Source organism: Borostomias antarcticus, assembly GCF_949987555.1.
Source record: "Borostomias antarcticus genome assembly, chromosome: 3".
Lineage (NCBI taxonomy): Eukaryota > Metazoa > Chordata > Actinopteri > Stomiiformes > Stomiidae > Borostomias > Borostomias antarcticus.
Window position 1 is genome coordinate 14,615,434 of NC_140236.1, and position 26,389 is coordinate 14,641,822.

Sequence of the window (26,389 nt, forward strand, 5' to 3'; positions counted from 1 at the left end):
TTAAAAATCAGCTTCATTGTTACTTGGTTTTTCCTTTTATTTCCAATTTACATCAATTAAAAGTGTAACAAAATAAACAAAAACAAAACAAAAAATGATCATGATCATAATAAAATTAATAATAACAAAAAAAATATACACACCCTCACACACACAGAGACAGCCCACCCTGGCTGTTTTGAGTGGCTCTCCTGGGAGTCTTATGGTTCAACTTTGGGGCGTGGACTCCAGAGGAGGCTACCCAGAAGCCCCTGCTGGCCCGACGGCACCTGTCTGCCCTCCAGGGTGGGATGTGTGTGTGTCATGTGAGGCTAGTGGGAGTTGTTGGGGAGGGGGAGGGGGGGGTTGGGGAATAATGGCAGAGACTGAATTCTAGAACTCATAGCACCTTCTGAAGACAGAGCAACCCAAAGCAAAGAAGGCTGTTCAGCCTCAGATCCACACAAAAGCTCATTTTTGGTCAGCTCAGATTTTAGGTCAACGTTTTCACTTTGTTTTTCAGCGTGAGGTAGCTTTAAACAATCAGGATGACTACAACAAAACAAAACTGATTTTTCCCCCATTTTTATTCAAAAACTTTGGATGGCCATTACCTGGGTTAAAACACTTTCCTCTAATGGGCAGTCAAGGGGTAAAGGACAATGAAAAATACATCCCAAATGAAACCTCACTTTCCAAAAAGTGTTGGTGTGCATATAGACACATGTACACACATAACGTGGAAATATATATAAAACCATCTGGTTGTTTATAAACACAGACTTTTACAACAATAGAACCAAGGATTTATCATACACAGTAAAAGATTTGCTCCAGCTCTTTTTGGTGGTGATATTGGGAGCAACTTGAACTTGTTAAAATTTACTGAAAATATTTTTTGGTCTACATTGATTCAAAATGCCGCATTTGTGGGTCAGGAAGGAGACAGGGAGGGAGGTGGAGCAGGACTGGAGGATTCTGGGTGTTCGATAGTGGGAGGGGCTCTTCATGCTCTTACAGTGAACCCGCCCAGTCCTACCTCACCTCTGACCCCTCAAGGTTAGACAATAAATAAGTGACATCGAGTCATGTTTCTGTTCTCCATCACTCGTCCTTCTCTTGGTCCCTCTTCTTCCTGGCTCGGACTCATTCCCGTCAACAGTGGGCAGGTTGCCATGGGAAACATGACTGGATCTCAGGGAGTTGGGTTGACGGGGAACGCTGGAATTACGTACGGATATTGCCGGTGCCCTTCAGTGCTAACATCCAGGGAGTACAACTTGGAGAGCACTTCTTTGTGAGAGAAAAAAGTATCAATTTTCTTTTTTTATTTCCTGTCTTCTTTTTGTGGAGTGTGTGTAATGTTTCATAGTTGAGTTATTTCTTTCATGTTTGTTTTTTTTGGGCCGTTGTGTTATTCCACTTTACAAGAAGCAGACTGCGCCTACGTCCACTCCGAACTCCTGGTCCGCTCCTCCGATGTCCATGGGAGCAATGTCAACGATGGGCAGGCGGGAGGTCTTCTGTGTTTTGTACTCAAAGACAGTCTTGCCCCACTGACCTGTGTGTTTCTGTGGGATGACAGCAGATAGCATGCGTTAAAAACCCTGTGCAGTGTTTCAATGGGAGAAACATCATTGTAGCTCCTTTCAGAAACAAGCATCCTTTATTCCCCCAAAACACTTAAAGTATAACTGATACATATGGGACTGTCGTTATGCTAGTCATTTCCTTACTGTACTTTAATAATTGTTCTACTCTGTACCCCTGTATTCCATCACTACTTTGTATTTTTCGTACTCTACCACTGTATTACTGTATTCATTAATTGTAACTAAATCTTGTAGTTTTCTGTACTTTGCTACTGTATTACTGTACAGTATATGTTGTTGGTAAGCAGGGCACATCTGTAACAGCATTTTCTTCCCGGTCAAAATAAAGTCTCTATGTATCTATCAGCGGCAGCGGCGGCGTAGGGGGCGTGTCCTCACCTTGCAGCCGTCCTCCACCACGCTGTAGGTGAAGCGGCTGTTGCCCTCGGCTCGGATCTCCACGTCGTTGGAGCCCTGCAGCAGCGCGGCCTTCTTCAGGTTGCCTGTGGAGGCGTCCATGTAGGCCACGCTGTTGCGGCAGTGGTAGGTGAGGTTCTGGGACGCCTCCGTGGACAGCAGCCTCAGGAAGGTCAGCTGGATGCTGGCAGCGCTGGCCGCCGGGCCGTCCTGAGTGTAGCTGAACTGTGGGCCGCAGGGACAGAGAGGACGTGTCAGTGAGCTGGACGAGGGGGCGGTCACTAACGTGGAAGACGCACTTGTGAGTTCTGGCAAGTCGTAGCACACTAACTACCGTACCTACATTCAATGCACTTATCGTGAGTCCCTTTGGGTCCGCTAAATGATTTATGTAACGTGATGAAGTCTAGACGTTTAAGCTTGTGGTCAGACATGAGTTTCTAAAGTGTTTCTGGGATAATCACGTTACCGTACGGTTACAATAGCTACAATAAGACTTCTAAACACAGTCCCCTGGGGTGAGAAGCAGAATGGTTGAGGTGAACGTAAGGAGAACTCACGTGGAACCCTCCGTTCATGGTCTCTCCGAACCAGACGTGTTTGCGCTCCTTGCTCTTGCTGCTCCACCAGTTCTTCTTGGGCACGCTGGAGATGCTTGGGTAGACGCAGGTCTCGCCGGTCTCCATGTTACAGAAGACCTTGATGGCGTCGGCCGTGCTGCCAATGTTAGGATCGACCCAGTAGTTTCCTGCAGAGGGAGAGAGGCAGAAGGACACGTCAGTCACTATTCCTGACATTGTACTCTATATCATGTGGCTTAGCGTGTGGCGTGTCGGCGCACAGATTTCTCTTCCTCTCGGTTTGTGATCTGTCTTTATACCAGTTCTTTTGCCCACAATGGCGTCAAACACTACTAAACCATTATAAGTCAATGGGTCGGCAGTGCAAAGTGCTTCTACAGTGGACATCTTTGGGAAAACGCCCGTATGTGTATCTTAAAGAATGCAAACCCATCCAACCCCATCACAAATGTCCCTGTAACTCTCTCTCTCTCTCTCTCTCTCTCTCTCTCTTCTTGTCCTCCCCCCTCCTCTGCCGCTACTCACCACTCTTCCACTCGGGGTGGCACAGCTTGAGGTCCCTGCAGGTGCGTGCCGGGTTCTTCTGCGTGCCGTCGGGGCTGCGCAGGTTCTCGATCTGGCTGTTGATGGACTTGAGGGTGGAGTCCACCTCCACGTCGTGCTGCCGGAGGGTGCTGGAGGCCTCGTCGGCCCTCATGTACCTCAGGGGATCGGGGGACTTCTCGGGCTGGGACAGGCCGGCGAAGGCGGACATGTCGATGCCAGGGCCTGGGGGGCCGGGGGGCCCGGGGGGTCCGGCGTTACCGGGAGGACCCTGAGGGTGGGCGTGGGGGGAGGAGAGGGGTTAGATGGTGACGCGAGAGCAGCTGTCATGGAATTTGTCGTGCAATTTGTTGTCTGTTCCATGTGTCCTACATGTCACTTGTAAAGCACTTTGATTGACTTGTGTCATGTTTAAATGTGTTGTATGAATAAATAAATATGATTGATTGATTGATTGATTGATTGATGGCAGCTTAGCCAGCAGCATAACCGAGGTATCTATTTTACACCTATTGGATTTCACAGTACGTCATGACAACACAGTGATCTTCATCTACAGTACAGTCGAATTTTGGGGGGTTAAAACGTATTCTATGGTTTCACAAGAGCAACTCACGGCAGGACCAGTCTCTCCAGAGCGTCCGCGGGGTCCGGGAGGTCCGATGGGTCCCAGAAGGCCGTTGGTTCCGTCCTTTCCAGCAGGACCAAGTGGTCCGGGGGGTCCCTGTACAGAGAGGACACCTCAGTCCCGGTTCAAACACAGCACCAGCGAGTCTTCACAGAGTGGGAGGTTTGACCATAGTGTGCGCCTGACGCAACACGTATGTTTTGGCCTGCTATTGTGCATTGTTATGTATTACAATGCAGAAATGAAAACACCCTTTCTTTGTAGTTTAAATGCAGCAGCCATTATTCCAGGCTTCATGTATTATACTATTATGGGATGTGATTATTCACGTCATGACGAGCAACTGGTTTCTCTTCCTCTGTGACGTAATTAGTTAATTAGAAGAAGAACCTCTCGTTATCTCACTGGGAGGCTGATTACAAAGCAGTGGCCACTCCTGTCTCTCTCTCTCTCTTTCTCTCTCTCTCTGCCATAACAAAGTAATCACCAAAAGCATTAGCTTGCTATCAAAGAGGCAGGGGATTTAAACAAGTCGCTGTGTCTGGGTCCTCTAGTCCCCTGAGTGATTAGGGGATTACGGGGAGACCAGGCCGCGCCCCTCATCGAGCCGGCGTCTCTTATCTGAGTGGAGAGGGATTATGGGAGCGCTCTCCTCTCCGCTGTCCTCTGGACTCACCTTGGCGCCGCTTGGTCCGGCGGGTCCGGCAGCGCCAGCGTCTCCGGCGGGACCCTGTTTGGACAAAGAGGAGGACAGGTCAGGAGAGCGAAGCGGGAGGGAGGGGTGTTAGGACTGAGGTGCTGAGGAACAGCCTGGGTTTGGGTTGGGGGGGGGGGGACCAGGTGACTCACGGGAGGTCCGGGCAGACCCTGCAGACCGGTGAAGCCGCGGTGGCCCTTCTGTCCCCTCTCTCCTGTCTCGCCAGCCTCTCCCTTGTCTCCACGGGGTCCTTGGGGTCCCTGGAACAGAGAGAGAGAGAGAGAGGGTCAGGGGGTCAATGGACTGAGCTCTGACCTGGCCGTTTGTGCTCAGCGGGTCAGATGAGCGCGTTAGAGGCGGGTGGGACGCGGGGAGGGGGGGACGTGGGGGGGGGGACATGGTGATACTCACAGCCATTCCTCGAGCTCCGGCCGGTCCGGCGGGGCCCGCGGGTCCTTGGGCGCCCTGGCGTACGAGAGAGAGAGAGAGAGTTCAACACCGTCTCACGACCACCCCAAACTACCACTACTACTACTGAAACATGTCTGGACAGAGTAGGACACGCAATCCCCCGCGTGAGACAGGCTACTCACAGATTCTCCTCTGTCTCCCTGCTTGCCGAGAGGGCCGACGGGTCCGGGGGCTCCGGGAGCGCCGGGGGCCCCTGGGGCGCCACCTGGGCCGGTGTTACCACGCTCTCCCTGTCAGGGAGGAACACACAAGGACCGCAGCAGAGGACAGACGAGTCAGTACAGTTCTTTACAGCAAAGTTCCCCGTCCGGTCGAGCGAGCAGCTCTGTGGCGGAAGTGAGGGGCGCGCGTCTCACCTTGACTCCGAGGGACCCGTCTCTGCCTGGGGGTCCATCAGCTCCGGCATTACCCTGAGGGGACAGGAAGAGAGCGCGGGTGACCAACTGAGAAGCGGCAGCCTCCTGTCCACATGTCCAAGTGTCCTCGGGCAAAGACACTGAACTCCAACCTGCTCCCAACGAGCGGGCTAGCACCTTGCATGGCAGCTGCCGCCATTAGTGTGTGAATGTCTGAGTGAATGAGAGGCCATTGTAAAGCGCTTTGGATAAAAGCGCTAGATAAGTGCAGTCCATTTACCATTTAAAATCACTATTGGGACTATTTAAACAGCGTGCGGACCTCTCTTCTCTTATCTGGAGCAATACTGACCCACACTGGCCCGGGTCAATACTGAAAGGCATTCAACAGATGCACATCTTTCTAGATGCTGTTATTTTATTGTGGTTACTGTAGTTGGTGATTGCTGGCTGTGATTTTGCTGGCGTGTATGATGGATGCTTGTGGGAATGCGGGGGTCTTGCTATTCACATTGACTATATCGTTGTCGCTGATATATATGTGGTTAAGATGATGGTGCTTGTTATATATGTGGTGAAGATGATGGTGCTTGTTGAAAAGGTGGGTGTTTTTGTCCTGACCTCTCTGCCAGGCTCTCCAGCTGGTCCGCTCAGGCCAGGGGGTCCGACAGGTCCGGGTGGTCCGCGGTCGCCTCCAGCTCCAGGAGCTCCCTGCTTGCCGGGCTCTCCCTGAGACACAGAAGACATGGACGTTACTCTCGGCTTCACCAAACATCACGTACGTAGCATGACGGAGGTTATCGTCTTGGCTAACGGACCGTAGCTTTGTTCAAGGCATCTAACCATTCAAATCACTGAGTGTTGTATGAAGCTGTATTTCTGTCACTAATCTAACTTTGGCTCAGTGAAGAGTCTCTTCCCTACTGTTTACAACATACAGGAAATGACGCATTTTGTCTGAGAGGAGAAAGCTAGCGTGATAGCTCCTCACTCAAACCTTATTTCAGGTACTACCTCTTAGTTGTTTAAAGTTTAAAGATGGGTATGTTTAGAGGTCAGGACTGAGACTCACAGAAGGTCCAGGGAGGCCGGGGAAGCCCCTCTCTCCACGCTGACCAGGCAGACCAACAATACCACGAGATCCAGCCAATCCCTGGGGACCTGAAGGCCCATCGGGACCCTGGAGAGAGACAGGAAGACCGCGGGTCAAGGGTCAGGACTCACAGTCACAACATCGTCTCAGAGAGTTAACAGAACCAGTAAAATAAAGACTAAGTTGAACAAACAGCACCAGGGTACAGCGCAGTACATGCAAGGCAGCCCGCTGAGGGTTTGTGTAAATCATACATTTTAACTTTACCAGGGCGGGATTAGAACCCGGGTTACCGACTTTGGAGGCGGACGTGCTGACAGTTGCGCCAATAGGGACGTCCCTCTTGGAGGGACTGTCAGCGCTCCTTTGAGGAGTGACTTTCACCAGCGACTCCACGTTACGCTCAGTTACATTTGTGACACCTCATCTCGTCCAATAAGCTCAAGGGAGACCTTTTCAGGTGTGAATCTGACGAGGGGCGAGAGAAACCGGGCCACTCACAGAGGGTCCGTCCTCTCCAGGTTCTCCCTTCTCTCCGGGGGTGCCGGCAGCTCCGCGCAGCCCACCGTCTCCCTGTCTGCCTGGGGCGCCTGAGTCTCCACGAACACCCTTGGGCCCGTCTTTACCAGAAGGTCCAGCAGGACCAGAGGCACCAGGGTTACCCTGAGAGAGAGAGAGAGAGAGAGAGAGAGAGAGACAGAGAGAGAGAGAGAGAGACAGAGAGAGAGAGAGAGAGAGAGAGAGAGAGACAGACAGACAGACAGACAGACAGACAGACAGACAGACAGACAGACAGAAGTTAAAATCACAGCACATTGTAAATGGATCAGCTGTAGCCGTAGACATGAGGTCTTTGAAGTGGTTCTGTTGCTGATGCGATACTCACATTGGGACCAGGGGATCCAACTCTACCAGCAGCACCCGGGAAACCAGTAGCACCCTACCAAAGGAAGGGAGGAATTAGATTACATTTGACATTACATAATATTACACTCTAATATCTCAAACTGTCGCTCGGGTGTGTTGGGCCATGGGCACTCATCATTCATATGAACGAGATAGCAACTATAGGGATGGACTCAGGGCCACGAATCAGTATTTTAGACAGGAGTGAAGAATATGGGCATTCAGCATCAAACAGTGCCAGAGACTTCAGTACGCCCTGGGATATTCAGTAACATAGTCTACCACTATTCAGCCTATGACAGCTACAGTCTTTGGTCTGAGTTATAGTGATCTTCTGTGCTCTCGGCTAGTCCTTCAGTTCAGTCCTGTGATTAGAAGGTGAGGTCGTTTTTATTTACTCACAGGCGCTCCCTGGGCACCACGGGCTCCTTTGGGTCCAGAAACACCAGTGGGACCCTGAAACAAAAACACAGCCGCCGTTAACATTCAACTCTCCCTGTTTCCTGTGGGAGTTCATGCTCATGCTGTTAGCTTTTTATCAGATGGTCACATTGTGCTGGACTGGGACACGGAGCTACTGTATCCTGAGTACAGAGAGAGAGAGGGAAGGGGGGGTACCCACCACAGGTCCAGGGGCCCCGGAGGGTCCCTGAGGGCCAGGGGCACCAGCGTCACCCTTCTGTCCACCCTCGCCAAGCTCTCCCTTGGCACCAGGCTGACCATCTGCACCCTAAAGCGAAGACAGACAGAGGAAGAAGAGCAGGGGTCAGAGCAGAGCCAGGGTTTTCATACTCCAGAGTCCACCGTCACTGGAACCAGTGGAACCCATCACTGGGAACTGGGGGGGTAGTAGAGCGGTTCTACTCACAGGAGGTCCAGCGAAGCCAGCGGGCCCGGGAGGTCCGGTCTCACCACGGTCACCCTGCAGAAGGACGAGGAAGAGGAGCGGTCAAGTCAAGCAACACTTGAGATACTGCTCAGGAAGACCAGGCCTCGAGACGGGAACGTGTTTTACTGTGAGATGAGTGTGTGCGGTGCAACAATCCTTGTTGTCTTGAGCGAGTAGCTTTTTGTTATCCTGATTCATGATGACGTGAATGTTTCATGTGCCGGTGTGTGTGGCTCTCCTCTCTAGCTCTCTGACGTTGGGACTCTAGGGTACTGTGGGTTTCGTGCGGCGGTCCGACCCAATCGTCTCCTCTAGAGTCCCGGTACCGAGGGGGTGGGGGGGACTTACAGGAGCGCCACGGGCGCCGGCAGCACCGGTAGGTCCAGCTGCTCCGGTCTCTCCCTTAGCGCCGTTGGGTCCAGCTGGGCCAGGAGGACCAATGGGACCGGTCAAACCCTGAAGAGGAAAACCGAACGAAGAAGAGATGGAAAGAGGAGAGAGAAGGAGAGGAGTTATCTCACTCTTTGACTGTCTTTTGAAACGTTCTCTTTGAGATGAGGAGCTGAGTGGAGGAGACGTCTCTTCGTTCTCAGTACTCACCCTAGAACCGTCCTTCCCTGGAGCTCCCTCAGGTCCTTTCTCTCCGTTGTCACCCTGAAGGACAGTGAGAAGGTCAGCTTCCGGCACGATAGGACTATCTGGACATAAGCTACTGTCCCAAATACTCTATACAATACTACACTGAGTGTACCAGAGGAAAGGCCCTATATATGTGCATTGTGACTAATGATAGTCATCTGCAGGTGTGTCGCTCACTCTGTCTCCCTTGGCCCCGGGGATACCGCCAGCTCCTCTCTCTCCAGGCATGCCCTGCAGACCGGGGGGTCCCTGGGCTCCGGCGGCGCCGGCTGGCCCGATGGCTCCCTGGAGGGGGACAGAGAAGGTGGACGAGTTTAGCACGGATGAGGCTCACTGAAACCAGCTGAGGGAGTACCGCATGTTGATAGCAGTGGATGAGGGGTCGGATAGACGGAGGGAATGGGCACGGGGCGATGGATAGAGAGGCTCTAGAAGCCCCACAACTGGCGGAGATGTCTTGTGTGGAGGACAGTCACGGAGAGGACCGTCTTGCTAACCTTAGGTCCGTCGGTTCCGGGAGTTCCAGGAAGTCCGCGAGGTCCCTGCAGACCCTGAGGTCCAGCTCCGCCCCTCTCTCCGGGGAAACCGCGCTCGCCCTATAGCAGGGAACGGATAAACATGGAATGAGTTTGAGACACAGGATGCGCTAAAACATATGAATGGGGATGAATGGCGACAATGTGAAGATGTCGTCGTGAGAAGACAGGAACTCACTCTAGGTCCAGCAGCACCGGCGGCTCCAGCCTCTCCAGAAACACCCTGTATGGACAAGACAGGAAGTATGTAGCTGAACATCCTCTCCACTTGTGTTTTTCATTAAGACAATTAGCGTTGTGGTCACGACTACAAAGACATAGTCAGCTGTCTCTAATGGGTGTTCTTCTGTGCTGAAGGGTTTTCTCGTTAGGAGTCTTAAAACACGATAACAGCGTAATCGAAATGTCGATCCACGCGTATCAGACGGCGGCGTGACGTGGACAGGAAGTGCGGATGGCGAGGACGCTCACCTGGTCACCGGGCTTGCCGCTCTCTCCGGGGGGTCCAGAAGGTCCAGGAAGACCCTGCAGGACACAGTCAGCCATGTTGTTATGACGTTCATGAGAGAGAGACATCGGTTAAGGAGTTAAGCTAAGAGAGCGTTGCGTGAATCCTAGGCCCGGGGTTGTGAAGGCACAGTTGGACTCACCTGGAAGCCAGAGGGCCCAGGCTGTCCTTGCTCTCCTCTCTCTCCTGCGGGTCCCTGGGATGAGACGAACACAGGTGATCAGGTCAGCTAGGCACATCACTATCCAACATGCTGCTAGGAGGATGCTCAACACCGAAGGCAACTGTAATAATGGCCTTTGTAAATACGACGTCAACAAGAGTTCTCTCTTATGTGCGCGGGTTTGGTGAGAATTGTTTTTGTCACATATACAGTAGCAGAATGGTCACTTACAGCCGGGCCGGGAGGTCCAGCAGCACCAGTCTCGCCGTCCTTTCCAGCCAGACCCTGTTGGCAGAGAGAGGAACACGCCCGGTCACGTAAACGCACCTGATATCGAAACGTCGAGGTCTACGGACAAGCCTGCGGTGAGCGACTCTGCTTACCCTCAGGCCGGTGCGACCCACAAGTCCCTTCTCTCCTGCTTTGCCAGGCTCGCCCTGGGGGGGGGAAATCACACAGCGTCAGTCTCATCGCCATGTCTGTACCGTGGGTGTCTGGGTCAGATGTTTGGAAACGAAACGTGTTTGTCTCCCCCTGGTGGGGGGGATCCAGTATTGAAGTATGGAACGTCAAAGCCCCTGTCAGACTCACGTTAGCTCCCTTGGGCCCGGGGAATCCCATGACTCCAGGCTGGCCGCGGGCTCCCTGAGGACCGGGGGGTCCGGGGCGGCCGTCCTCGCCAGCGGCGCCCTACAGAAAGGGGACGTGGCACAACCACATCAGCGCCGGATGCCGTCGCATCGGTCGGACAGAACAGGTACACTGACTCCAGTGCAGAACAGCGTATGGGGATGAGAGGAGGTGAGGAGGAGGGTGAGGGGTGAGGAGAAGGGTGGTACTTACAGATGGACCAACTTTGCCTTGAGGACCAGCGTCTCCAGGGCGGCCGGTGAGACCCTGCAAGCATCACACAACACAGGAAGAGTAAAGATCTCAAGTACAGAAACCTCTACTGCTGCTCCTGCTTATGGCAACATCAGTGACCGTGATCTGACTGGCTGTGATGACAGTGGAGCTGATAGTGGATAGTGACAGTAGAGCTGATAGTGAATATTGACAGTGGAGGTGACAGTGGAGCTGATAGTGGAGCTGATAGTGGAGCTCATAGTGGATGTGACAGTGGAGCTGATGGTGGATGTGATAGTAGAGCTGACAGTGGAGGTGATGGTGGATATTGACTGTGGTGGTGATAATGGATGTGATGGTGGAGGTGACAGTGGATGTAATGGTTGGGGTGACCACCAGGGGGAGACTCACTCTGGCTCCGGGCAGACCAGGCTCTCCTGTGCGGCCAGGATCTCCAGTGCCACCCTTAGGCCCGCCCACTCCAGCAACGCCACGGTCGCCAGGGGCACCCTGCGGAGGAGAGAGACAGAAAGGAAGAGAATGAAATCAGTGAAGAATATAGAAGATAATAAAATGCTAAGCATCTCAGCACAATCTGTATGAATCATTGGGTTGAGTTCTATTATTCTGTTGGGTGCAATCTGATGAGGGTTCCTTACAATGTTTAAAAATGTAGAATTCGCTATGATCTATAATCTCTATAATCAATATCAGGATGGGAACCTACCTTAGCACCAGCAAGACCATCCTGACCAGGGAAACCGCGGTTACCAGGAGCTCCCTACAGACATGGACAGACAGAGACGTTGATTGGTTAATTATGACGCTGGTCAATAACCTGCACATGTACAGGACAGACGGATCACGCCAGCGGGTCTGCGGGTTCCTCTGGTTCCTACCCTCTCGCCGGGAGGTCCCAGTGGTCCAGCGGCGCCCGGTTCTCCTCTCGCTCCCCTCTTGCCCTCCTCACCAGCTGGGCCTGTGGCACCTTGGGGACCGGCAGGGCCCTACAACACAAAACCAACATGCATCAATACCAATACATTTCAGCTCCCAGTCAGTTCATCATGGATGACATAACAGTGGATGGAGGTGTGTGTGTGTGTATGTGTGTGTGTGTGTGTGTGTGTGTGTGTGTGTGAGTGTGTGAGAGAGATAATTGTCAGGAAAGGAACAGGGACTCACAAGCTCTCCCTTGGGTCCAGCTTCACCTTTGAACCCAGGAATACCAGGGTCTCCCTAGAAACAAGGCCAGGACAAGTCAGTACAGCGACACAGCCTGGACAGATGAGACCATCAAAATCAAATCATATTTTATTTATATAGCGCATATCAGCATCTGACCTGTTTATTAACATCCTCTATACCTAACAGTTTATCGCTGACACACCTAAAAGTTAACCTTTAATACAAGTGACACCAAAATCCGTTTTGGGGTTCCTAGGTTTTGGGGACGAACTCATAGGTGACCTACCGACTGTCCCTTGGGACCAAGAGGGCCTGTCGCTCCCTGAGGTCCGGGGGGGCCACGGGGTCCTGGGAATCCAGGGGCTCCAGCAATACCAGAAGCACCCTATGAACACACACACAAGACAACAGGAGTGAGTATTACAGAGAAATACACTAAGGATGGGGGAATGAGATCTTGTTGAACCGAACCACAGTGAAGTATGGGTTTTTACAGAAACCATGAAATGCTGTGTTTTGTGTAATGGTACAGTATACTTACAAAAGATCCTTTAGCTCCAGGGATACCATCAGTACCAGGGTTTCCCTGAAGGAGGAGAGGAGAGAGATGAAACCAACACATCCATTACTCAGAAAGACCGACAACAATTCGGTCAGTATGGATATGAAAGAGAAATAGATTTAAGATTTTTTCCTGAAGCAGCCAGGCTAGAGTACGTACGGAGGCTCCAGCAGGTCCAGGAGATCCAGGCGTGCCAGCCTCTCCACGGGGTCCCTGTGCGCCCTCAGACCCCCTAGCACCTGTGGGGCCGGCTTCTCCCTGGAGAGGACGAGAGAACGAGCGTGATATGAGCACCTGCGCTTGTCTCCATCAGCATCTCTGTGTGTGTATCCCAAGAATGATTTCTTAAAAACCGAAGTACTGTAACTGTGTGGTGATAGCAGATGCACTGTAGGACTGTGAAGGTTCGCTTCAGCTACCTTATGTTAGATAGCCATTGCGTATGAGATGTCATTAACTTAGTCATGTCATTTTTAAGTACAGCAACTTTCTAAGAACTCTTTCTCGTTGCAGCCAATCACTAGTCAATCACTTCGTGATGGCGTGGGACCAAGAACAAAAGGTGTGCAATGTTGTCTTGTTTCTCAGTACATAAAACAGAGCGCGTAGAAAACAGAGAACAGGTAATACACGTTAGGAACCGTACAAACCTTAGCACCTGGGGATCCTGGGAAACCGGGTGCTCCAGCAGGACCAACGGGCCCCTGTGGGAATCAAAGAGTTCAGAGGTCAGCGATAGCACTACTTCCTGGTTCGGTTATCAGTTTCAGAAACTAAGAAGGTAACATTGAAAGTAGACGACTTTGAGGGAACCAACAATGGGAGTTTGATACTCACAGGGGGACCAGCGGGACCAGACAGGCCATCGTTACCACGGGCACCCTGAGGAGGAGAGACAAGGATGGAGACGTTACAGCGAGGATGGAGACGTGTTCACTGACGGACAACATATAGAATGAATTAGAATATTGACAGGCCTCTATGGCCCAAGGACAAGGAACATCATGGTAACGTATAGTGTAAAACCAGCAGGACTGTTGATCTGGTCAGACAGGAAGAGGGTTGCTACTCACAGCAGCTCCAGAAGGTCCAGGACGTCCCCTCTCGCCAGGCAGACCACGTGGACCCTACAGCAGACACAGAGAGACCAGTTCAACACTAAAAACTACAACCTTTATGTCAAAAAATAGAATACACTTGAACTCTGGTTCGTCGCTAGTAATCAATGCTATTTGCTGCACAAGAGGTTGCCATGGCTGGGGCAAGTTAGCTGCTCTTCTGATTCTCAAGGAGGTGAACTTCAAGGTGGCGCCGACTCACCATTGGTCCAGGAGCTCCATTCTCTCCAGGTGCACCAGCCTCGCCCTGCAGAGGAGAGAGAGAGAGGCGGAGAGAGAGATGGAGAGAGAGAGATGGGGAGAGAGAGAGTCAGAGAGAGAGAGTCAGACGAAGGTTTCCAACACATGAGAGAGCTGTGCAAGCCTCCCATGAGAGAGCGTGGGTCTGACGGGCGTCTCACCTTGGCTCCCGCGGCTCCGCCCTCTCCCTTGGCGCCGTCCAATCCAGGGTGACCCTGCGGTTGGAGAGATGGGGACGGATTAGCATTGACCGTCCCGGCGCCAGCGTGTCATCATCGCACCGGTCAACAACAACCACCCCTCGTCCTATCTGCCGTGTCTGATCAGGTCGGACGCACGTGACGCCACATGGCGGCGTCCTGTCCGGTGTGGCGTGACCAGGACGCTGGTATGAGGCACTCACCCTGTGTCCCTTGATTCCTGGGAGTCCGGGGGTTCCGGGGAATCCACGAGCACCCTGAACCGCAAACACAGAGACAAAAACACAGGGGATGAGATGATAAAAGGTTCCGTCTGGATCTCTCTCTGACAGAGGCATGTTCTCGCTGGAGAACATCCAATCTGTGCTTATAGTGATCTGGGAATAGGAGTCTAGGGACGACAATGGCTAGACATCAACGTTCATCGCCAGCAACCTGCTTTTAAAAAAAGAGTCTGGGCAGTTGAACAGTGATGGTTGAAAGTGTGAGTGTGTGTGTGTGTGTGTGTGTGTGTGTGTGTGTGTGTGTGTGTGTGTGTGTGTGTGTGTGTGTGTGTGTGCCATGTGTTGGGTTACTGTACCTGAGGTCCTGCAGGGCCACGTTCGCCTGCCTTTCCAGGCTTGCCTGCCTCACCCTGTGGATAAGCAGAGGAAGAAAATACTCTTTAGGCTATTACCGAGGTGTGTGTGTGTGTGTGTGTGTGTGTGTGTGTGTGTGTGTGTGTGTGTGTGTGTGTGTGCGTGTGTGTGTGTACGTGTGTGTGTACGTGTGTGTGTGTGAGAGAGAGAGAGAGGTTGAGAGAGAGAGAGAGAGAGAGACCGAAAGATAAAAAGAATAACAGAAAAAGAGAGATTCAGAGGCCGATATAGACAGGCAGAGGTAGATGGTTTACCGACGGGGGATTTCTCAGGATTGTAATAGTCGTAAGGATTTGAAATGTCTACTTTCAAAAGTATCGTCAGTACAGTACAGTCAGGATTCCACTCTTTAGTGAATATATGAATATATATCGAAGAGCCGCAAACACACAGGGAAGCAGAACCCTCTGGCAAGAACATCTGTTCTCCGAAGGGACAACATCTGTTCTGATTATCATTTTGTCCTCCCTTAATTAAATGAAGTACGCCTACAGGGGCTTTAGAAGGCGATAGGTAGACATGAGGAAGATCATCTGACTCGGTCATTTGGGGAAAATAGAATGAATTAATTGATACTGTAACTGACTGCTGTTTCACGGGTGCCTCAGGGATGTGGTGGATTTAAGACAGAAACGTCTGTGGTTTCAACTCCTCCATAAGACATACCGTGCGTATTATTGTAGGAGGATTGAGGCTGTCTATGGGATTGAGTAGCACAGCAGCACAGCTGTGTTAGGACAGTATAACGCTGTGTTGGGCCATGTGAGAAAGTTTTGAAGTACAGTATATATACATACATATATATAGCTAATGGTGTTTATATATTGGTGATTATGCACACTTTGCTTGTCTAGCCCGAGGCAGGGCAGCAGAAGGACAAATGACGAGTCGTTTATCTGGAGGGGTTAGGGCTTGTGCTTTGTGGATGTACTTGAACACGGAAGTGGGTTTTACAGCTGTGGCTGTGTGGATGACACTTACATCACTTCCTGGTTTACCAGAGGGTCCGGGGGGCCCGCGGGGTCCCAGAGGGCCCTGTCACAGAGGAAGGAGAGGGAGATGTGAGGGAACTGGGTAGACAGACATAGAGACAAGCTAACAGGAATAAAGGCCTACAAGAAAATGTAAAAGTCCTCTATGTTAATTTCATGATTTCCATCTCCTCACACCTGCCGCTGTCATAATCAAAACTCACATCATGAGCTCCTAATCCTTCATTAGAGTCGACAGAATTCTCCAGATCGTAGCTGTTTGATTGTAATTAAGAGTAATGGCGTTATGATTTCCGCTCGCAGCCCTGCAGGGCGTGACTCTCCTGACTCCTTCTCACATGAGTGAACATTCCGTCAGCCTCTCGGGTCAAGGTTCAGAGGTCAGACTGGCTCATTACCTTATAAATAGAATCTAGCAGCGCTGAAGCTGAGGACGGTGTGAAATGCACATATGAGTGCATACTGTATACTTGGCAGACATTTTCAATGACCTACTGGATGACCGAATGTTATGTGTTCTAGTTGTGATATAGTGGCTTGCGGTGCATTCTGGGATAGGTTTTTTTATACTCACAGCTGCGCCAGGCTCGCCAGTCTCTCCGGGGTTGCCTTGGAAACCTTGTGGGCCCTGGGATTGAGAGAGAACAGAGCACGTTAATCAGAACAGCCTAGCAGTGCTATCAAGGGACCCCCACGTCTTATCTCAGAACCGGTTTGAGGTCTGGTTCTAAAAAACCCCCACAGTGATCTGTGCTCCATAGTGACTCTTTAATACATAATAATCTCATACATGAGCTATTCAATTGTGTATGCTTAAGATGACACCCAGCCCACAGTTAAAGAGATGTGTGTACTTACAGGGGCTCCAGAGGGGCCGGGGGGGCCACGGGGACCCATAGGGCCCTGGGAAAGAGAGAGGGAGAGAGAGAGAGAAAGAGAGAGAGAGAGAGAGAGAGAGTGACAATCAATATCCACTAGTGGCAGTGGGACTCTTCCAAGACGTGCTAATTAGAGCAAATTTACAAAGCTCTGTACTGTTACTCTTGTTCCGCCATAAAGTTAACGTTTGAGATTTAATATCGAGAACAGCAGCAATATGCTTTATATCCTGTGTTGCCATGGAAGATAAGGCCGCTATTATTTTGGCCACTGGGTGGCAGTCTTCACCACAATTCTCAGCAGTCAATGATTAGACCAGCCAAATGTGTTTCCTTGCACAGTCCTCTGAACGCATGTGGACAGCAGTCAGGCTGATGCTGGGATACAGCTGCTGAGTCAGTGTGTCTCTGTCTCTATAGCAGTGTGTCTCTGTCTCTATATCAGTGTGTCTCTGTCTCTGTCTCTATATCAGTGTGTCTCTTTCTCTATAGCAGTGTGTCTCTGTCTCTATAGCAGTGTGTCTCTGTCTCTATATCAGTGTGTCTCTGTCTCTGTTTCTATATCAGTGTGTCTCTTTCTCTATAGCAGTGTGTCTCTGTCTCTATAGCAGTGTGTCTCTGTCTCTATATCAGTGTGTCTCTGTCTCTGTCTCTATATCAGTGTGTCTCTTTCTCTATAGCAGTGTGTCTCTGTCTCCATAACAATGTCTTTGTCTCTATAGCAGTCTGTCTCTGTCTCTATATCAGTGTGTCTCTGTCTCTATAGCAGTGTGTCTCTGTCTCCATAACAGTGTCTCTGTCTCTATATCAGTGTGTCTCTGTCTCTATATCAGTGTGTCTCTGTCTCTGTCTCTATATCAGTGTGTCTCTGTCTCTATAGCAGTGTGTCCCCTGTCCTCGTGCTGTCCTCACCATAGGTCCTTGCATCACTCCCATCTGAGCGCCTCCAGCTTTCTCATCAAATCCACCGGCCATCTGAGCCGCAAAGTTCTGCAAACACACAAGAGATACCACAACAACAACAACATATTGTTAGTGAATTCAGATGAAGATTTCCTCTCATGAATGATTACAGAAGCCTCACACTGTGAACAATGGGCTCAGTCCATGGGGGAGGGGGGTGGGGGGTGGGGGGTGGGTGCAGAACTCTCTGCTCTGTTGTTCAGCTTCTGGACCTTCGCTTCGGAACACTCACCCCTCCGAGTCCTGGGGTTCCGCTGGGTCCGGCGGGTCCGGCGGGTCCGGGGTTCCCTGGGGTTCCGGGCTCTCCATCTCTTCCTCTGGGGCCAGGATTTCCCTAGGGAAAAGGAGAGAGGGAGTTAAACATCGTACCCTTCTTCAGTACTGTCACTTTTAGTCACCAACTGGATTCAGAATTTAAATTAAAAAAAGTATTTGTATTTTGTATCAAAGATCTGAGGTGAATTAAGAGTTTAGAAGTAGAAGGCGACTGGTGGAGTAGTGTGTGTGTAGTAGACTAACAGATACCCTAGCCATATTCTATTGATGACCGAAAATTTGATTTATCTAATTAAATTAGCTTGATAAATGTTATTATCGTCTTATTATACATTGTCTGAAGTGGTTCAGATACTCTGAAATTATGGTGTAAAATACTCATCATACACTTTTTAAGAACGGCAACAACAGTGGCATAGCCTATACAGTAGCTCGCATTTTGTTTTCCCATTACAAACATAAAATTCAGTGATCAATCGCGCCATTCACATGCTGGAAAATGAATACCAAAAAATGTATTAATATTAGCTCTCTGCATCGCCGGCAGATGTTTTCTAGATGAACTCCTACAGGAGTGTTTTCTGGTGTGTGTCAGGGATGCGGGCTGCGTCCGTACCTTATCCCCCTTAGCGCCAGCCTCTCCGCGTGTTCCCTGCTCCCCTGGGGGGCCCTGTAGAAACATCATCAGGTGAGCGAGGGGAACATCACACCAGCCAACCAGCTGCTCATCAGTCAAGGATATTTCAAGCACAACATATGAATGGATCATGTAACGATAAATCATATGAGTCTACGATTATGATTGTGATCATGATTATGATGGGATGTACAGTACCTCATGATGTCTATATAATCCTCAATATATTCCACATTACTGATTATTATTATTATTATTATTATTATTAGTGATTATTGATAATATGCTGGATATTTACCAAGGGCCCCGCTGGTCCTCTTGGTCCTACCACCTGGAGAGGAGAGAGAGGGGAGGCCTCGGTCAGTCCTCGTACTTGTCGGGATAAAAGACTCTTTGTCACAAGAGACGTCTTTCATGCAGGGTCAGGTTGCGCTAATTTGAATATCTATGATCTCAGAGAACATTCCTGGACACAGTCGGCAGTGGCCATGAAAACATGATGAGGTTGGTGATTGACAAGACGGGTTCAGGTAAAAAAACACACAAAAACATCCCTCCTATTAACCCCCACCCCCACCCCCATCTCGACTTGGCTTCGTGCGTTCCCTTCACCATGGAGTCTTGAATACCGGCGGCTAAGAATGTAACTGAATGGATCTAAGAGGATTTGATAGGGTTCATTATGTCCCAGGAATGCGGGGTTCTGTTCTGTGTCATTGAAGGTCTATTAAACATTGTTACTAATCACTCTCCAACCGGAGACCCTGCCACTCCTGAGATCATATAACTCGTCTGAAAATGAATCTGTGGAATGTGTGAAGTCTGTCCACAGCAGGGGTTTGTTCTGGGACATTAGGAGGAGACTGGTAGGCTTAAAACTAATGGAGGTTATCGCCATATTCAAGATAGGTAGAACCATATCTAGCGTCCCTGAGAACATTAACAAAAATAGTTAACGATAAGATAACACCCTTCATTAGCTAAGTTGATACAAGACCCAGTCCTCTTTTCAGCAAAGTGTTACTGGAAAGGTAAAACTGTCGCTTCTACCATACAGGTGAGCGACACAAGATCAGGTGTGAGCCAGGATGAGCTCAGTGGACTTCAGGAGAGAATAACCCAAAGGTATGCAGAATCAAATAATCAAAGCAGAAAGTTTCATAAGCATATTTCCTACTTACATCTGCAATTTCGCCTGGTTCACCTTTCTGCCCCTAATCAACAGACAACAGAGTATAATCAGTGGTCTGCATTCAGATATCATGACCGGTACACAATCAGCAGATATGTCATGTAGCCCACGTTCTGAAGAACCAAATGTTGTACAACTAGCATCTTAAGTATGAACACGACATTAGGGTATATCGCTACATCCGCTGACGTCAGTATCACACAGCAGAGGGTTTCAGCACTAGCCGCTGTCTCACCTTAGCGCCGATCGATTCTGATGTTGCGCACGGAGCGGGGAGGGAAAGAGAGAGAACAGCATGGTTAGAACGGGCTAATCAGAAACCGTCGGCTCGCTACAGGAACCGCCCTCCCGGGGTCGAGGACCGAAGCGCTAGATCATGTCTTCTGTGGAGACCAATGGAAATCAAGCGTCCACCGAACCCGCAGGCCCTAGGAACCAGTTCAGAATGGGTAACACCAAACCCACAGGCCCTAGGAACCAGTTTAGAATGGATGAAGAGGTTCATTTGAGCTCGTTGCAGGTAGGGAGGCAGAAGCAAGGGGAAACTGGGAGGATTGACAGCAGGTAAAAAGCAGAGGCCTGATGCAGGTTGCACACCAAGCAAAAGCTGCAGTATTGTTGGCTTGAATGTATGGCATGAATAATGTGTGCATTGTATTGAATATCAAGGAGGGCAGTAACCCAGTAATAGAATACAATTGTTACACATCACCGTGTGTTACATAGTTATGACAATTTTTTTTAAAGATTGTAGACACCAAAACACGGAGAGTTTGGCGGTTTGGAAGAGGATCTCTGAATTTGTTGTTGAAATGCCAGTGAATGAACAGACAGAGCGTGTGTGTTATTCAGGAACAGCGAGTGAAGCAGAGGGCGATTTGCTTTAGTTGTTTGCCGAGCAGTGTCTTAGGCCTGGACAGTAATCTTCTCTGTGACAGATACTTATTGATTTACTGTCCGGTATATATGCGATGCTAGGGATTTACTTGTGTCAAGCCTGTTAAGAACCATGACAGTAATGCCTCCCACATGTGTCACTAGATACAGGAGATCCACACATGCAGGGATACTGCACATGTGCCCCCAGGAGCTTATGAACAAACGAGAACGCTGGTCAGAGCAGTCAGCATGATTAAATCCACATTAGTGATGGGAGATGTGAGGCCTCTGGACCCAAACGGTGGGCTGGACTGCCACTTCCTGTCCACGGCTATTATTATTCCTCTCCACTTCCTGTCCGTGATTATTCTAAGTTATTTCACCACGTTGTGGATACTGAGAACAGCCTCCATCAGCTGGAGTCAGACAGGGACTGGCAGTGTCTAGAATAACAGCCCACAATGCCTGGGCTCAGATGTGTCAGCTCTGCCACTAGTCAGGCTAAAGAAAGCACTTCATTTGGGTGAAAAACTGACAGTGCATCTCAAGAGATCAACTCCCACACAGAGAGAGCCTCTGCAGGGAGGGAGAGATTCGAGAGGATGTCACCGATCATGCCTTTACACCAAAAACAAGCAGGGTAAAGAACGCTTTGGAACAGGGAACTTTATAACTCTCCAAACTCTTTTACTTGTTCATTACTCTGTGGGTTATTAGGTGCAAATGTGCGATGTCTTTAATTATGTACACCCACTTATTATCGGACACTAAGTAACTTCATGGAGACTAGATAGCTAGATAAACCCCCTTGGTGCCAAATGTTAGGACCAGTGTTTAGTTCCCGGTCCAAAGCGTTCGCCGGTGTCCGGAGTCGTAAGGTAATTTATTTATGAGCGGGTGAATAAATAAATCACAGCACCGGTGGGGGCGCTGGCGTCAGCGGGGCAGATGGGGCAGCACTCTCCGGGCGGGATGACGGGGTTGGGGCACTCTTTCATCTCCTCGCAGATGATCTCATCACAGAGCACCGCCCCGCCGTCACACACGCAGATGCGGCACGGCTCCGGCTTCCACACGTCCTTATCGTTATAGCGCTGGCCGTCCTGGACGCAGCCGCCCGCCTCCTCCTCTGCGGCGGCCACCGGGGGGCGCACGCGGGAGGGCGGGGCAGGGCGCGGGGGCGCAGGGGCGAGGCAGGCGGGAGGGAGGGGGGCGAAGGTAGGGGACAGGAGAGGGGTAAGAGAATAGGATGTTGAGGGGTCATGGAGGAGGAGGGGTGAAGGAATGGAAGGTGGGAGGAGCCATACGGGAGGGGGCGTGGCATAAGGAAGGGGTGGAGGTGAGTGGGGGACGTGGGAGGAGGAAGGAGAGAGATACAAGTTATCTTCCATCAAATGCGGAGTGACACACGCCACACACACACATACATATTGCACACACAATACATGAACCAGCATAACATTCTAACACAAAAGTGTTCTTTTTTTGCACAACCGAAATAAAAGAAGCTGCCTCATAATGATCCACCAGGCCTAGATTTATCAGCCCTAGGGTAGAGGTGACCACAATATGTCTTTCCATCAACGCCGGCCTATGGTTCAATAAAGCAGCTCAGCTTTACAAATGAGTTCTTTTTGCACTGAAATTGCTAGAATCAAAATTGTTCTGAATCGTTCCATTTATCATACAGTGAGTTCTGAGGCGGCACAGCCGGTCTGAAGTGCCGGCAGAGGTATTTTGCATGGTGGGGTGAGTATATATTTGACCTGAAGGAGCGCTCTGCTCTCTGGTGACTGAAGTGGGTCGGTATATGAATGAGTCTTTCTCACAGGGAGACTGTGCCCAATTGACAAGCTGCTGCCTTAAGTAAACAGGGGGGTCCTTCGAAATTCTCCATCTGGATCTCATAGCTGTGTCAAGCGCCAGTTCAAACACATTGGGAGAATTGAGAATGGACAGCTTTCATGCATAGCCTACAGCCTGAGGTTGGGCCTATGCTAAATGCAACTATTTGTTTTTCTAGCATGCATGTGAAAGTGGTTCTTAGCATGGACCCACTATTAGACTATACTGTAACCCATGAGTAAATAAGTTCAATTCAAGTTTTCCCCACTAAATAAGGCAGTGGCATATAGCTCCACAATATGTCTTTAATCTGTGAGATATACCTTACGTTAGCTGGGTGTGACCATAAGGGCATCTCCCTTCAATGCTGAAAGCTCAAGCGAGGAGCTGGAGCTCGAGGCCCCTGTTCTGCTCCACGGGCAAATAAAATAATGGGTGCAAAATACACCAAACAGCCAGTGCATGAACACAGGGGGTTGTCAACCAGCTTCCTGCAGCCTAGTATCTCCGTCCTTGTCAGTAGTTTCTGCCCCCTCCTCTCTGCCAGGCCGAGTCACTAAATGACCCTCGTCTGCTGCTACCCTTTGAGCCTGGCAGCCTGAGGTCAAGCAATGTCTGACCTCCTCACTTCACACCATCGGTCCAGCTGGCCACAGCCAAGCCTGTTCCCCTATGGCTCCCTCTCAGCCTCCTGCCAACTGAAACTACTCATTATTTTACATTTAAATAATAGCAGTGGTTAAATGCATCTGCAGTGCAAATCTACTTGTGGCGCTGTATAGATAATTCTACAAGTGTCTAAAGATCTGCTGGGCTGCCAGGGCAGCAGAAGGAAGTGTACAGTGATCATCCTCTGGCACTGTAGGCTACACTGACTACTCCACTGAGTAGATGTGTGCTGTGAGGAACTGGCAGTACAGTGCTACTTCTCAGTAACGGCACCCAGTGTTGAACGTCCAGGGGTGAAACAAACAGATGCTTGTTCACCCAGTTCTCCATCCCACACAGATGTGCCTTGATAGCCTCACCTATCCTCCATGTCTCTCTCCCTGGAAAAAGCGCTCTCCATGTCTGCAAAACTATGGCCATAATAACTACAACAATGTCTATCCAACAAACATCCGAACGTTACTTTTAAGTAGCCTACTTACAATTTACTACATTCTAAAAAACACGTCAATTTACTGAATTGGTTTTTATGTCATAACTCTCAGAACATCCAAACACAACAGCTAATCAAGTATTGCAAACTCCAAGCGGTCCATCAGCAGGTAAACTTGATGTAGCCTGTGTGTGTATCCTTCTCAATGACAGTTCAAAGGGTTCAACATTGTTCAACGACAATATTATCATACAAACAATTGTATAATTTGTCTGGTAATAGTCCAACATTAACAGGAAAAAACGTTTTGTGCTAAAATAGCACAACACAACCGCAAAAACGTCGTTAAACCATAACAATCCAAATTTGAAGATAAAAAATGTAATACAATTAGAACTTACGGTCATCCTCTTGCTGACATCTGACAATGGATAGTAAAACAACTTGGGATGCTACAAGTAGCAGAACAGTCCTTGAATCCACAAAGCTGAACATGTCTAAATATTAGACATGCAGGACCTTGGGTGAGAAAAGATGGGAGCAGATGCAGCTCTCTCGGTCAGTGGTGTGTAAATGTGTGTTCCCAGAGACTACGGAACCATGCAGTCAACCTTCCAGAAGTTCGAAGTGGAATCCAACGCGGGGCCCCGTCTGGCAATTTGCACCCACCGCGTCAGGGCAAGAACCGCGGTTTTATGTCCACTGTGCCTTCTATGGATCTTCGTATATTCCAAAATACCAGTCCTTCCCCCCGACCCCCAGCAGAGCTGAAATCTGAGCCTTTATCTCCCTCCCCTCCGCTCCATCAGCATCTATTCTCAGGGCCTTTTCTCCCAGGACCCTCCTTCCTCCGTGACCCGCGAAGGAGAGGTACCCAAAAGGCGACACGCGCACATACAGACAGCTGAAGTTTATTCACCCACAACTGAGAGGATAGCGGATAGTCCGCTATAGTCTCTTGTCCAACTCTGTCTACTATATCGAGCTAAATAAAACACAAAACACGAGAATCTTGTAGATCTGGTTTTGGAAGCGATTTCATTTTAGTGGTTGGGTTTTATTTAACGAGGCCCGCCATGCAATCGATTATGGCAAAAACGTATTTCACGTGGTCAGTATAGTAATCCTGTAATACAAAGTTTAATCAATGACAATGATTGGAATGGAGATGGTGACATTTGGCATACTTGTCAACAATAAGATTTTTTTAACCTCTGTGTAGACTACTTAGATCCAGATATGACGGACCTTGCTCGAAATGTGAAATCAGTCAATTACCTGGAGTGTTAAGTAGGTCTGCATTATTGTGAACAACCAATTAGTTATTGTGCCAAGTACAAGTACAAACAAGGAACTGACATCATGTCAAATAATATTTGGACCCAGATCTGGTATAGGCCTATGGGTCAGACAAACCTCTGATATAGACCCCCAAAACTCAAGGTGGAGGGTGGAGCCAGATGTCCTTATCTGGTTTGCTCACTGAACTGCCAATCATATATGTCATACCTGAGAATGAGCCTAATGTGCTGCTGCTGTCCCCACTGCTAGGATCCTGACACTGCTAGGGCCACATCACTGCTAGGGCCCTGTCACTGCTAGGGCCACATCACTGCTAGGGCCCTGTCACTGCTAGGGCCACATCACTGCTAGGATCCTGTCACTGCTAGGATCCTGTCACTGCTAGGATCCTGTCACTGATAGGGCCCTGTCACTGCTAGGATCCTGTCACTGCTAGGATCCTGTCACTGCTAGGATCCTGTCACTGCTAGGATCCTGTCACTACTAGGGCCACGTCACTGCTAGGGCCATGTCACTGCTAGGGCCACGTCACTGCTAGGGCCATGTCACTGCTAGGGCCATGTCACTGCTAGGATCCTGTCACTGCTAGGGCCTTGTCACTGATAGGGCCCTGTCACTGCTAGGGCCACATCACTGCTAGGACCCTGTCACTGCTAGGATCCTGTCACTGCTAGGGCCCTGTCACTGCTAGGGCCATGTCACTGCTAGGATCCTGTCACTGCTAGGACCCTGTCACTGCTAGGATCCTGTCACTGCTAGGACCCTGTCACTGCTAGGATCCTGTCACTGATAGGGCCCTGTCACTGCTAGGACCCTGTCACTGCTAGGATCCTGTCACTGATAGGGCCCTGTCACTGCTAGGACCCTGTCACTGCTAGGACCCTGTCACTGCTAGGATCCTGTCACTGCTAGGACCCTGTCACTGATAGGGCCCTGTCACTGCTAGGATCCTGTCACTGCTAGGACCCTGTCACTGCTAGGATCATGTCACTGCTAGGATCCTGTCACTGCTAGGATCCTGTCACTGCTAGGGCCACGTCACTGCTAGGGCCATGTCACTGCTAGGGCCTTGTCACTGATAGGGCCCTGTCACTGCTAGGGCCACATCACTGCTAGGACCCTGTCACTGCTAGGATCCTGTCACTGCTAGGATCCTGTCACTACTAGGGCCACGTCACTGCTAGGGCCATGTCACTGCTAGGGCCCTGTCACTGCTAGGACCCTGTCACTGCTAGGATCCTGTCACTGCTAGGACCCTGTCACTGCTAGGATCCTGTCACTGCTAGGATCCTGTCACTGCTAGGACCCTGTCACTGCTAGGATCCTGTCACTACTAGGGCCACGTCACTGCTAGGGCCATGTCACTGCTAGGGCCATGTCACTGCTAGGGCCATGTCACTGCTAGGACCCTGTCACTGCTAGGATCCTGTCACTGCTAGGGCCACATCACTGCTAGGACCCTGTCACTGCTAGGATCCTGTCACTGCTAGGATCCTGTCACTGCTAGGGCCATGTCACTGCTAGGGCCACGTC

General features: G+C 50.1%; 1 protein-coding gene across 1 annotated transcript; it reads right to left on the reverse strand.

Moving 5' to 3' along the window:
• Positions 1-1,403: 1,403 nt before the first annotated feature.
• col2a1a (collagen, type II, alpha 1a) lies at positions 1,404-24,049 on the reverse strand (the record flags this gene model as incomplete). Its single annotated transcript, XM_084436240.1, has 53 exons — positions 1,404-1,550; positions 1,971-2,213; positions 2,549-2,736; positions 3,095-3,383; positions 3,729-3,836; positions 4,417-4,470; positions 4,590-4,697; positions 4,849-4,902; positions 5,031-5,138; positions 5,265-5,318; positions 5,886-5,993; positions 6,337-6,444; positions 6,859-7,020; positions 7,244-7,297; positions 7,666-7,719; positions 7,886-7,993; positions 8,132-8,185; positions 8,501-8,608; positions 8,753-8,806; positions 8,969-9,076; positions 9,289-9,387; positions 9,506-9,550; positions 9,799-9,852; positions 9,978-10,031; positions 10,230-10,283; positions 10,382-10,435; positions 10,590-10,688; positions 10,842-10,895; positions 11,256-11,354; positions 11,572-11,625; positions 11,744-11,851; positions 12,030-12,083; positions 12,319-12,417; positions 12,574-12,618; positions 12,754-12,852; positions 13,245-13,298; positions 13,432-13,476; positions 13,668-13,721; positions 13,915-13,959; positions 14,114-14,167; positions 14,356-14,409; positions 14,733-14,786; positions 15,772-15,825; positions 16,357-16,410; positions 16,641-16,685; positions 17,573-17,650; positions 17,856-17,957; positions 18,516-18,569; positions 18,835-18,867; positions 19,718-19,750; positions 19,964-19,980; positions 21,527-21,736; positions 23,956-24,049. 53 exons carry the CDS (start codon positions 24,047-24,049, stop codon positions 1,404-1,406), a joined length of 4,476 nt encoding a protein of 1,491 aa, XP_084292366.1.
• Positions 24,050-26,389: the final 2,340 nt, after the last annotated feature.